Source organism: Mesoplodon bidens, assembly GCF_964165515.1.
Source record: "Mesoplodon bidens genome assembly, chromosome: 1".
Taxonomy (NCBI): Eukaryota; Metazoa; Chordata; class Mammalia; order Artiodactyla; family Ziphiidae; genus Mesoplodon; species Mesoplodon bidens.
In genome coordinates this window covers 179,048,127-179,062,204 of record NC_138176.1, presented here as the reverse complement: position 1 = coordinate 179,062,204, position 14,078 = coordinate 179,048,127, and the positions used below count along the sequence as shown (strand labels likewise).

The 14,078-nt window shown below is 36.5% G+C and overlaps 1 protein-coding gene across 1 annotated transcript in view; it reads right to left on the bottom strand.

The window, feature by feature from the left end:
- Positions 1-8,301: 8,301 nt before the first annotated feature.
- The window catches only part of MOB1B (MOB kinase activator 1B), a 63,097-nt gene continuing 57,320 nt past the window's right edge, over positions 8,302-14,078 (bottom strand). The window contains exons 6-7 of the mRNA XM_081248808.1: positions 12,807-12,970; positions 8,302-9,791 (exon numbers count right to left, since the gene is read on the bottom strand). Of these exons, the coding sequence (XP_081104934.1) occupies positions 9,714-9,791; positions 12,807-12,970 (242 nt within the window). The 3' untranslated portion in view covers positions 8,302-9,713. The remainder of the gene's footprint in view (positions 9,792-12,806; positions 12,971-14,078) is intronic.

Below are 14,078 nucleotides of genomic sequence, written 5' to 3'. Positions count from 1 at the left end.
CAGGAGGGTAGAAGGCATCCTATCGCCAGAGACTGGGAATTTAGGGCAGAGAAGGCTGGATAAATAAACCTTGTTACTGCTTCAACAATTTACTACACCAGGCCCAAACCCCTTCGTCTTGTCAATTCATCACAAATGTATTGTTTCTTTGTCTAAAAGATATAAAAGCTTCCTGCTTTAGTCATTTCATTGAGTCTTACATTTTTATGGGGCTCCCGTATGTAATTAAATGTTTTTCTCCTGTTAATCTTATGTCAATTTCATTATTAGACCAGCACCTGAAGAGGGAAAATTTCTCTGCCCTACAATGCTGTGAAGAAGTTACCACACTGGGTAGGTTTCTGTTCAGCATGACTATAAGCTTAATTAAATCTGCATACCCTACACCTAGCACATAGTTAACAAATGTATGTTGAATTTTTGAATGCCTTCTTATGTGCCATGTCCTCTGCTAGATGACTCATCTAGCTGGGGACAAATGCAGTGTAGAAACGCCCAGAGGAATTCATTTTTAATCATGGTAAAGACCTAGTAAACAGGCCACTCCCCAGTCTGGAAGTTCCCAAGTTCAAATTGTCTACATAAAGCAAAGGCCCTATTATTCCTTTCTACCTTACAACCAACATCAGACCTGAAATGCATCAAAAGGTGGAGTAAGAAGAAGGGGGTAAATGGTGAATCTGTTCTCAGAAATAGAAGGCAGAAATCAAAATGTGATTCCATGGGGAACTCTAGGATGAAAACAGAAAAAATCATTTTTTGTAAATTCCCTATTTCATTATGGTAGTATTTTATGTATATTACTTTTGTTTATCCCCACAGTAATTAGTAGCAGGATCCTTGAAATGAAAAAGGCCTGAATACTTGTCATGGGGATGGAAAGGAAGCTGGGGAAGCTACTAGGTTTTTGTTTTATTGTTTTTTGGTCCCACTGAGCAGACTGCGGGATCTTAGTTCCCCAACCAGGGATCAAACCCAGGCCCCCAGCAGTGGAAGCTCAAAGTCCTAACCACTGGACTGCCAGGGAATTCCTGCTACTAGGTATTATATTCCACACCCATACTTGGGGGAAAAAAACATGTAATGGTAAGGGTTTTGGCAGCTACTGAGAGAGTAATAAGGCAAGCTAAGTCTCTGAGACCTTCAACAGGAGGAAAGTGGAACTCAGTAAGTCCCATGTGGATCTGACAAAGATGTTTGAGGCTGAGGATTAGAAATCTCCAAGTGTGGTTCCCCCTCCACCAAACCAAACCAGACAAAAAACAACTAAACAAAAACAAAAACCACAAAAGAAGTACCTGTATAGTGCAGTGATTGAGAGTTTAAGCACTGGAAAATTAAAGACTGGTTTCAAATCCCAGTTCTGCCAGTGTCTGGCTGTGAGAACTTGAGTTCCTCCAAGCTGAAGAGTGTACCTCAAAAATACAAATGGGGAAACAGGAAACCTAGCTCTTTTTACATCAATTTCAGCATAATTTCCCATTATGGTGCATAACCAGTCGATAACACAAGAAAGAGACTAGAGAAAAGCACTCTCAAAAGTACCTCCCTGATTTTTGTCCACAACCCCTTATCTGAAACTCTTGTAGTCAACTCTGTTTCAGAATTTTTAAAATTTTGGAATTTATGGGACTTCCCTGGTGGTGCAGTGGATAAGACTCCGCGCTCCCAATGCAGGGGCCTTGGGTTCAATCCTTGCTCCGGGAACTAGATCCCACATGCATGCCACAATTAAGAGTTTGCATGCCACAACTAAGGAGCCCACCTGCCACAACTAGGGAGCCCACCTGCCACAACTAAGACCCAGCACAACCAAGTAAATAATTTTTTTTAATTTTGGAATTTAGAAAAGAAATCTAATTATATACCACATATATTATGTAACCATTCCTCACCCTACTGCCAAAGTGTTAAGTATACTAACATTTTGCAGTGAAACATGTTTTCACATTAAGTAGAATAAAGACTATTAACCTCAGATCAGGTTAAGTTTGCAGTGAATTCAAGAAAATACTTTGTTTTCTGAGCGTTTCAGATTTTGGAATTACAGATAAAATACAGGGTATTAGAGCAGGGGTCCCCAACCCCCTGTTAGGAACCCGGCTGCACAGCAGGAGGTGAATGGCAGGTGAGCAAGGGAAGCTTCATCTGCCACTCCCCATCACTCCCCATTGCTCACATTACCGCCTGATCCCCACTCCCGCTCCCCCGTCCCCTGTCTGTGGAAAAATTGTCTTCCACAAAACCGGTCCCTGGTGCCAAAAAGGCTGCGGACCTCTGTATTAGAGCACTCAATCCGGTGTGAGCATGCTACCATCTTAACCCTTCCTTCCCAGAAATTTTACTACTCCTTCAATTTAGGAATTCCTTTTCTCCAGCGGGAATGCTGGTATAACTAAAGAATGAGACAGTGTCTCCTAACTGATAACATACAAGTTTATTAAGAAAACTCTAGGGATTTCCCTGGTGGTCCAGTGGTTAAGACTCCGAGCTCCCAATGCAGGGGGCGCGGGTTCGATCCCTGGTCAGGGAACTAGATCCCGCATGCCCCAAATAAAAGCCCACATGCGCAACTAAAAAAAAAAAAAAAATTTCCGTGTGCCGCAACTAAGACCCAGCACAGCCAAATAAATAAATAAATAAAACTCTAAACCAACTGAGAAAATGAGAACAAAGGCTGAAAAAATAAGAGGTCTTGAACATTGATAAGTAGTGGTTACACGGGCCCTGCATTTGTGTACACCAACCCAACAACTTCTGTAAAAGGATATTTATCAACTTAATAAACTTGCTTTTAAATTTCTACTTGCAACCTTCATTACTGCCTAGAAAACGCAAGGATGCAGAAGCCATCATAACAGCAAGATTGGGAGTCAGAGTGCTTCCAGCAAGTCTGAAGTATGGCAGCAAAATAACATACTAGCAGGGCATAGGAGCAAGCCAGCAGCCCTATATAGCTCCTTAGCAAAGGAACCTATATTTTGCTGCATACTTGTAAAGGTGAACTTAAGTCATCAAGAAAACATGACACTATAATCATTATGCTGTTTGTAACAGTATCTATGAAGCATGGCTGTTCAAGCATTAAAGAAATAATTTAGAACCTATTACCAAAATGCATCATTCCATACAATATTATAAAGAACCATATAAATTCAGTACATTAGAAGCAAAGCATGCAGACACAGTCCACATCAGCATGGACTAGCATTTTCTACTCCTAGTCTTCATCTCAAATACCAATTAGTGACACTGGGCAACTATGGCTACTACCATCAAAATACTCTCAACCTAATGGTCTAAACACAATTTCCTCTAAACATAAATACCTCTAAATAATGATACTCTAAGAATACTCTAAAATACACATTTCCTTTTGGAACTTAGGTATCAGGGTAAAATGAGGATTCTCCCATACTGTATTCTTTAATAGTCTGTAATGAAGACAAAATATTAGATAAAAGCTTAATGGAAAGGTGAACAAATAATTATTTTGCTAATTATTCTCATGGTAATAGTATATTTAAAGAAAATAAACAAAACCACTGGCCTCAAGGTCAAGCATATTTGGGTTTTCACACCCTAGCCCTAATCAGTGACTTCTATAATTTCTAAACTTTAGTTTTCTGGTATAGAAGACACTGAGCCACTAACTTCCAGGGTTGTTGTGAGCATTATAAAAAATAATGCCTAACAAGTTTTAAATGTTCAACATATTTCATATACCCTTCAATATTTCTCTAGGAATCTGTGAAGTGTGGGAACACCTACAGCAAAAATAAACAGTAATGCAAAGTCAGGATTCATGGCCAAACATAACTATTTATTATTTTTTAAATAAACATTCAGTTTCTTCCTTTAAAGAAAAAAACCCCTAGAATTTAAATATTTCCAATCCCCATCACATACAAGTCTGTATACATTATTTACATCTCTCCATTAAAACATATTACAGATTTTCTGACATTCAGTATCCCCTTTTATTTTTTAGTTTTTGCCACACTACATGGCTTGTGAGATCTTAGTTCCCTGACCAGGGATAGAACTTGGGCCTCCAGCAGTGAAAGCGCCAAGTCTTAACCACTGAACTGCCAGGGAATTCCCTCAGTATCCCCTTTTAAAACAAAAACGATAGAACAGTTGAAGTCTGATCAAAAGTAGCTACAATTTGAGTAATCTTGGCACAGTTTACAATATAGCCCCCATGTTGCATTTCATGTTTTAGATTCAGCTACTTTAATAGAGAGAAATTGTCCATCTCCATTAGCGCAGGATCCTGTCTTACTCATTCTCTGCAACAGTTGCACAGTGTAAATGCTGCCTCACGCTTCCATTTATGGCACTGGCAGTATTCTTCTGGTTTTGTCCTTAGAAATGATTCTATTAAAACTTTAAGTATTCTCATGTTTATTGTATTCTCTCTCAACCTAGATTTCATGTTGCTGTTCCTAGATAATTTTTAGTAATAATGTATAGGGAAAGTTCAAATAAAACAAATTTAAGTTTTCCCCACAAGATTAGTGTCCTTACCACCCTAGTAATGCATGTACAAAAATAACTAATACAATTTAGTGGCTCTAAAAAACTATTCCCCTAAAAACAGTTATCTCTGCAGAACAATTTAAGGAGAAAAGTGTTCTTAAAATGAAAATGCGAGAATCTATTTTACAACTTGCACAATTAAGTAAACAAACAAAAAATGAAAACCTGCAAACCTGTAAGAAACACCCACACATATAAGAATTTAATAATATATAACAGAAATTAAATATTAATAAAAGATTTAAATTTATATCTCTAGTAATCTCAGCTTCAGTGATGTAATTTAAAGAAAGCTGTCAACCAAAACAAACCAAAAATGCTTATGTAAATTGTATCATCCAACACTCCAGGTGCAACCTACGTATTGACAGCAATCACTTCAGAATCACTAACAGTGAGGATCTATATAATCAATCTGTTTTGCTTTTCGTCTGTGTGTGTGTGTGTGTGTGTGTGTTGTGAGATGGGGGAGGGAGGAGTATATGGAAAGTCAACACCAGTAAGGAAGTAATTTACCTCCAAGGAGAAGGAGATGACAAGTAAACATAAGCTTGGGAAGGCCAGTGATTTCACTATCTTTGAGGATTCTAATCCAAATTTTTCTACTGTGTAGTATTATATGCAGAAAAGGAAATTTGTATCACACTTGCAAAACTGAGAGTACTCAGTATTTTAATCTGTATTTTCTCTCTTTTGTCAAAATTTAAGTATCAGTTCAGCTACAACTGGCAGACATGCAGCATAGTTTTATACCTTCAAAATGAATTTTCCTCTATAATTAGCCAATTAGGAGAGCCTCAAAAATTCAAATTGTCTGCAGTCAGAATTGTTATTATATCTTAAAATTAAACTTTTCCATTAAATCATGAAATAGCTTTAGCTCTAAATAGTTATCTCATATACCATTAAACTGATAGCTCAACAACTGTAATTCCTATGGTGAAACTTAATATTATGACAAAACGCTGATATTTAAATCATTTTAGGAGCGGTCCTTAAAGTATAGATCTAGAATAGTGTTTCTAGGAATTGGTATATTCTTTAATATCCCAGATAAGTTTCAAAATATGGTAAGTTTTCCTCTTGGTATGCAGTGACATTTTCAAATATACTTCTTGTCTCATATCTTTTAAAAAGACATTCAAAATGTTAAAGTTATAAATCACATATGAAATGATTATACAATTTGAAATATTTTACTGTGACACACAGACTTAAATTCAGCGTAATTAATATATAAACTGTATTCCAATTTCTTTTTACAATGATCTCCAGTCTTTAAATTCAAATTGTTCATTTGCGTGAAAATAAGTTAAAAAAAAAAAAGCATGGAGGTAAAGGTTGCTGCTTCCTTAAGCTACTTCTATCTTAAATATTGGATCCATTATTTTTAATATACCTTCAATCAAAACTACCCTACAGTACTCAAGATATAATCCAAAAGTTATCAGGAAAATGGACCAAAAATAGAAAATAAGAAAAAGACTTTGGTTTTGTAAACTATTATATTTAACTGTAAGGTAATTAAACTAAATTTAAAAAATAAAATAAAACTTGTACATCCAAACAATACTGCCTACTTCAAAGCAGTGACATCAGGAAACTATTTTTTTATTAAATGATGTTACAAATCAGTGCTCAAAACATTCTCTTCTGCTAATTCAGAGCCTATGGCATATTCTTTTGAACTTCCTTAATAGTTTAGTTCTAAGAAAACAGCCAAAGTAGAGTTGTTTTGGTGAATGAGATAGGTCATATTAAGCTTCCAGAAAAGTTTTCGGTGCAACTGAAATGATAAAACAGATTTTCTTGCATAGTCACAAACCAATTCTCAAGGCATCACTGAAAGTGTTCCAGAAACGTTACACCTTTGCAGCATAGCTGGAATAAGTAGTACTCCCAAAGAAACTACTCTGAAGATCAACTCTCATTTGAGATGTTCAAGGTATGACTTATTTATCTTAAAAGGAAGTCCTACAACTTAATAATTTTATCTCACATATTTTACCATTTCAGTGGTTATCAAAAACTCTCTCAGAGAGGGTGTACACAAAGGTATAAAAGAAATCTGTCATTTTGCTATTTTCCCCTAAGCAAGGAAAATGCTAATACATAAAATGCAGTGTGGTGATTACATGTAAAATATAAATATCCACATTATCTGTAATTCCTGAATATAAGAGATTGTAGTGCTTTATCTTTCCTGATAAGCCAGGCAGTAACTCAGTCTGTGACATATTATACACTAAACATATCTTTTCCTACTTAATTTTATGCTGACCATTTAGCATTTAAAAATGACAAAGGTAGGAAGAGATAGCAATCTAAAATCTTTCAATTTAAGGTAAACTGACCTCAAAAACCTCTACCAGCTAACACATACTTAATGTTTTAGTGCAACCTAGTGCCATGGTTTTTATGGGAAACAGAATAATCAAGCCAGTAAATGAAAGCCAGTAGCACCACCTACAGCTAATGGAAAGATTTTCACTGTGTTATTAATTTCTCTCCATCTCCATTACACCGTCATTTAAAAGAATTACTAAAACTTGCTTCCTATCAACACTTAACCAAAGCTTTGTGACAATACTATGTTAACTTACTACTTTATATTTTATGCTTTCATCAGCAGATGAGAAAACCAACTTCTGCTTTATATCTCTGTATGAAGAGCAGGGGGGAAATCATTATCCTGGTTATTTACAAATTAAGAAATCTCGAAAGAATCCAATAGACATTTATAAGCAAACTATGTTGTAAAACCAAGATTTGATCCTTATTTTATAAAAGGCATCTTACTATAATGCTCCTGGGAACCAAATGAATCAAAGCACCTTTTTATTAAGTCAGTTATTTCTCACATGCTCTCGTGTTTCCCTATTTGCAGCCATGTAACACCACGCACAATGCCAGGACTCTCCCTGGGAGAATGTCTCTACTTTGTTACCATATATATACACATACATATTTCCTTACTTCCCAATACCTCTGTTTAAAGGAATACTCAGAAGCAAGCACCTGAGATTCTGGCACAGTGATAAGAAACTCCTATCTACATAGAGTGGAAAAGTAAGTCCAACTACTAAACATTAATTTATAATAACATTTGTACAGTGTACTACTGTATAAGGCTTAAATGAGCAAAAACAATGTTTCACTTGTCTCTCCACACTTGGCTATTGCAACCCCTTTATTACTAGGTTGATATGAAGTCAAATGCAGTATTGGAAGACTATTTGAATAATCATATGTTTCATCTGCCTAAATAGATAGGACCCCAAATCACTAGATGCCAGATTTTGTTTCTGAATCAACCCACAGTGGCTGATATTATATATTTGTTTTAAGGAAATCAGCTAGTTCTCATTACAGTTTATATGACCAATGAATGTCCAATATATTTGCCTCTGCCAGGCTCTCCTGTTACTTTCTACTGTTGGTACTTGGAGAATGATTGGTAGAAATGAGAAAAAGCCAGTTTCTACTGATCATAATTGTAATGGCATTAAATTGTATCACTATTCTACTTGTTAATGGCAAAAACAAACTGATTTCATTTTAGATTCTTTTATACTGTTTTTAGTCTATACAATTTCAGACTAAGATTTCTATTCTACAAGGAAAAACGTATATAATCCTAACAAAGGAAGAGTATATATTTCTAACTGAAGGAAACAGATTTACCAGAAATGACAAAATTAAAACTAGAAGTCTAAAAAGGATACTTCGCAAGAGTAAAACTAAAGTGAAAAATGTTAACATTTATTTTAAAAACTAAGTTTCTGAACTTTTTACTTATGGGAATAGTTGACTAGAAAGTCATAGCAAAAAAAAATGTAAAAGTTAATAACTACTACTTTAGCACTTTCATTATCTGATATCACTGCAAAGAAAGATTTCCTTTCACAGTGGAAAAATCAGAAGTCAGAATGCTTCAAGTTGGGCCTATAACAAGTAAAGAAGGTACTGTATCATTTTAAAATGACAGACAAACACCAGCTCCATTCACTGAATGGAAATGCTGTAAAGTGATCAATTTCCCCAAACAGTCCTTAAATTCCATGTTTATGTCTATATCTAAAATTAGTCATTTATGTTTAACTTCTCATGGAAATTGATTCCTAAAAGGAAGTCTCTAAGACTTTGCTTACAAGATATTGATTAAAATATTCATGCCATTCTATTCAAGAGTTTTGAGAAAGGACTTTCTTGAACTTGACTCCCTGTACTTAATCCCATCTATAACGCACCATTCAAACTAACCCCCTGCAAACAAACACACACTCCTATCACCTCCTCTTCAAAGTAGAAGGGGATTCTGCAGATTTATGGCTCATTTGGCAATTGCTAAGAAACCTCACAGTTCAGCATCATCTCTGAAGATGGCAAACCTATATATAACCTGAATTTTTACACCTACAGTGCAGTTAACATGTAGAAAGAAGCCAAAATGTAATCGGTATTACATTTCAACATCTTCAAGTTTCAATATCACAGATATCAAGAGATGGAAAAGACCTGCTTGTAGAACTTTAATCATCTGTTGAACAGAATTACTATCAATATCAAAAATAATTAAGAAATACTAATTTTTTATGCTCTACATGCACACCTTTACAAACTGTGTTTCTTTAATGTAGTAAAAGCTGGAGATCACCAATTTAGGTAAACTATGGCTTTTATCAATAGGTATTTTGAAACATGCATCAGTAAGTGCCCTGGGTAGTAATCCTAATATTGTTTCAAGCCCTGTTCAATTCTATGTCTGTGCTTTGCACCTCAGAAATGAGCCTGCCAAGGCACTTGAAAACATAAGACTTTTGGGGACTTCAAAGATCAACCACAATTTACACAATGGAGAACCCCCATCCATCAGCAGTCCAATCAATAAGCATTTCTTTCAACATATATTATCAAAAATTCCCCAAGTTAAAAAAAATACTGTATGCCACTAAGACAAAATTTACCCCTATCAACTGAATACAGAATGGTTCTTGCCTTCCTCTAGCCATAGTATACGGTTTCATTTATTCAGGATAAAGAAAAAGGAACCCAAACAAGCCCCCCAAACCTAACATAAAAACAACCAAGATAAAAATAAAATAAAACAAAATCCAAATTCACTCCACACAGCTTCATTTGAGGAATAATTTGCACACATCTGCATCCTTTTATCTGTCCTTTGAGGTGAGTTTTTCAATCAGTTCCTGGAGTGGTGCAAGTTCTCTTCTGTCAATAAGGTTGAATTCCTATGTATGACAAAGGCAGAAGAAATAGCAGAAACATATTATTTACATCTCATTCCAAAACAGATTTCCATTAACATTTGTTGGATATTAGCTTTTAAAGTAAATAAAAGTCAAATCTTTTTTTCAAGAAAATGTTTTCTATTCCCTACCTCTGTGTCTTAGGTAAATCACTTAACCACTTCTGATATTATATTTTACATCTGTAATAATATTAGGGTATATTACCTCATAAGACTATTATGGGGACTAAATGTGATACTGTATGTTAACCACTTCATGTAATCCCTGGCACAAAGTAAACGCTCAATAAATGGGAGTTGCTGCTTCCTGTTAAAAAGAATAACCAGGGCACCATTTAGATATAGTCAACCAAGCAGGGATCAAAAAAAATCTCAGGCAAATTTCAGCATTATATGAAGAGTAAAAAAGTTAGTTTATGTTATTAACTAACGTATCTGCAAGCTACCATATAATGTGGTATGAAAATAACATGAATAATGTGGACTCCACAGATGATAAATAAATCCTGTAAAGAACAAGTAAGAAAGCCTGGATTTAAATTGTGCTTCTTTAGAAGTTCTACCACTGTCATTCTGAAATTCAATTATGAACAGATTTCCTCTGAACTATAAATTATAAGGCTAATAAAAAGTGGCTGTTCGCGGAGCGGCTAGGCCCACGAGCCATGGCCGCTGAGCCTGCGCGTCCGGAGCCTGTGATCCACAACGGGAGAGGCCACAACAGTGAGAGGCCCACGTACCACAAAAAAAAAAAAAAAAAAAAGTGGCTGTTGATACTTCTGATCTTTTGATACTCTGTCACAGTGGGGCATTCTGAGCTCACAATTTCACTCATTTATTAGCATCCATCACATGCCAAGCACTGCAGTAAGTAATAGAAAGGCATTAAGGGGCACTCAGTAGCAAGTCTACCACTAAGACTTGTGGGGTCTGGACCAAGAGCACAAATGGATATATATCACATGACTAAATTACTGTATTTTACATTAAGCTAATATATCGTTATATATGTTCGATTCTCCTACCTTAACAAACACACCATAGTAGCCAGGAAAGCAGATTCAAATTTAGAATTCTTAAGACTCCTCAGTCTACACTGGAAAGTCATGACATGAGGAGAGCCAGTCCCTGGCCCTCAGCAAACCTCCCTGATCTACCAAACCGCAGCTCCATCCTGTACTTCAATGGGTCTCACGTGCAGGAGTGTGGACACCCTGACAGGCTTATAAAGGAAATGTCCACACACACTCACCAACAGCTGCCATCTGGCTATCCCTTAGGTCTGGCTATCAGAGATATGGCCTTCCCTTAAAAGAACGGACCAAAGGAAAAGATCCATGCAAACCCTGGCAATACACTTGAGACCATGCGGGCAGGGAATTCTGAATCTCAGATATCCAAACACATACCAGAAGGGATCTATGTAGGTATGTTCTTGGCCCTATGGACTTCTCACTCCATGTGGGGAGGAGTATGGGGAAGGGCCAGAGCAGAACTTCTAAATTGTGAGGCCCAGGGCAGAGGCCACTCTCACTCAAAGAAGCGGTGATACTGTATAACTAATGGACCCACCTTTAAGAAGGTCACAGTGTCCTGAGATGTAACTAGGCTCAGATGTGGTAAATGCAACATATCAATCCCTTACTATTTTGCTAGGAGTTAGGAGATACAGTGTACTTTAAGATCATATAATAAGGTAAAACTAAACATTCTGGTGGGAGAATATCCTCTCCCAAACCACTAAAACCTCAAGCAATCATGTTCTGCCTAAACCAAAGTACAGATGCAAATTTTAGGATAACATTTTGTTTCTATTGGTGTCTACAGATGGGATACCATAGTAAAATAATTGCTCAGGGCAACAGTTTTGGCAAGTTACTATCTCCTAAAATTTGTTTATATAGGTGAAATTAAGATACAAAATGTGTGTCCTCATTATGAGGAGTGTGTATAGAGGGAAAATAAACACATTTTTCTTTGTGGAGATGGGACATGGGAAAGGTATTTATAAGTTTACGCCCACAGATATACAAAAACAACACAGATTCAAGCTTTGGACCTCTCCTGCCTACCAACTCACTTCTCCAAACTCCACCGAAAAATAGCTGCTCAGCTTCTGCATTTCTACCTCTTTTTCACTCCTACCTTTTAGCTCTCTAATTATTATAGCAGGACAAGAATAGCCTCACTCCTTTTAGTCTACATCTCTAAGGCCCATTCTCTGAGAAATAAAGAGAGAAGGAGGAGGAGGTCAACTAAGGATTCAGATCAAAAATTAATGGACCTCTGGAACTTCAACACTCTTTGGGACATTTTTTTCCCCTTTGGAATAATGGGACAGTACCTAATTCAAAAATTACTCAGAATATGGTTTTAAACAGGAGGAAAAAAGGTATGATATTTAGAGTCCATTTCCATGCCGAAGTATGCTAAAAAAAGATCCAGAGCAGACAGGAATTGAGGGTTAACAGCAGTAGGAGTGCTCAAGACCAAGTTCATCTACATGTTTACCAAACTAGCCAGGTTCTTTATTCAGCAGCTCCATTATGGCCTGTTAACTGAAGCAAATCTAAGGTAAGACCTCTCAGATTCACTGTAGATTTGCAATGGAATTCAGAAACTGAAGGCCAATCTTTATCATCATGGCAAGTATTAAAGAGGATGAAGACTAGGGCTTCCCTGGTGGCGCAGTGGTTGAGGGTCCGCCTGCCGATGCAGGGCACATGGGTTCGTGCCCCGGTCCAGGAAGATCCCACATGCCACAGAGCAGCTGGGCCCGTGAGCCATGGCCGCTGAGCCCGTGCGTCCGGAGCCTGTGCTCCGCAGCGGGAGAGGCCACAATAGTGAGAGGCCCGCGTACCGCAGAAAAAAAAGAGGATGAAGACTAGAGAGATATAGCAAATTTTATCCTGACAGTATGGATGTAGTATTCACCTCATAACTCTGTAGATAACTGCTTTTTCTGAGCAAAAAAAGATCTCCTAATCCAACTTACCTGGACAAAAAAAATAAAGTGCTTGAAAGATGTATTGAGATGTGCTTCCTCCTGCAGCTGGATCACAGGGTCAAAATGCTGATGATAAATGTGAGCATAAACCCTAAAGAGGCGTTTCAGTATAGTTTTTGCCACAGACATGAAATTCTTCGGAAACGGGACACCTAGTAAATAGATAAACAACCCCCTCTATTAACAAGAAGAGAACAAGGCATTATCAGCAAATGGCAATATAAATGACCAAGACAAGGCTGAAAATAAGAACTATTTATGAATGACTACTTAAAATACCCATTGTACTTTTCAAAAGTTCTCAACATATAATGAATGAAAATAAACTTCAATGCTTCTGTGGAATAAGAATTTGTCTTCAGTTTAGCCCTTTAGGCCTCTAATATACCACCACTTTACCAAAATGAAACAAATGAATGTCTAAGACGGTAATGGAACCAAAATGCATATTCAGATCCTCAGATTTCTTATGCTGAACACAAATAATGTATTACTATGTTTAGTTTTGTTTAAAATGCCTGCAATACATTTTCATATTTTTTTCTATAGAAATTATTTCATTACTACACCAGGTCTACATTTACCCTGAAATTAGCTGCAGTCTCTGCTCAATTAGAGAGACTTGTTTTATGAATTAGAGCATTTTTACAGCATTAAACAAATAAAAAACTAGAAAAATACAAAAGTCTACATCCTTTGTTAAAGTGGCTAAATGATCCAGATTGGCAAAACACAAGGTAAATACTGGTACTACTGGGTTCAATGTCATCACATTGCCTACTGCCCATTTAAAAATATTATAGATCACAAGAAAACATAAGACATTTTGGGGTACATAAGTGTCTCCCAAAATGAAGGGACACTATATGAAATAGTATGCTTACACTCTTCAAAAATGTCAGTGTCATGAAAAGACCAAAAAAGCCTGAGAAATACACATATTCCACATTAAAGGGGGCTAAAGAGACATGACAATGAATGAAAATAAATGTCAAACATTTTCTTTTGCTCTAAAGGATATTATTGGAAATTTTTGAAAAATCTGAATAAGATTTGTAAATTAGACAGTAGTATTGTACTGGTGTTAATTTCCTGATTCTGACAGTTATACTGTGATTTTTCTAAGGAAATACAATTGAAGCACATACAGATAAAGGTGCATCATAATTGCAACTTACTCTCAAACAGTTCAGGAAAAAGAAAAGAATGTGGAGTGGGGAAGGAGGGAGAGAGAGGGAGAGGGAGAGGGAGAGGGAGAGG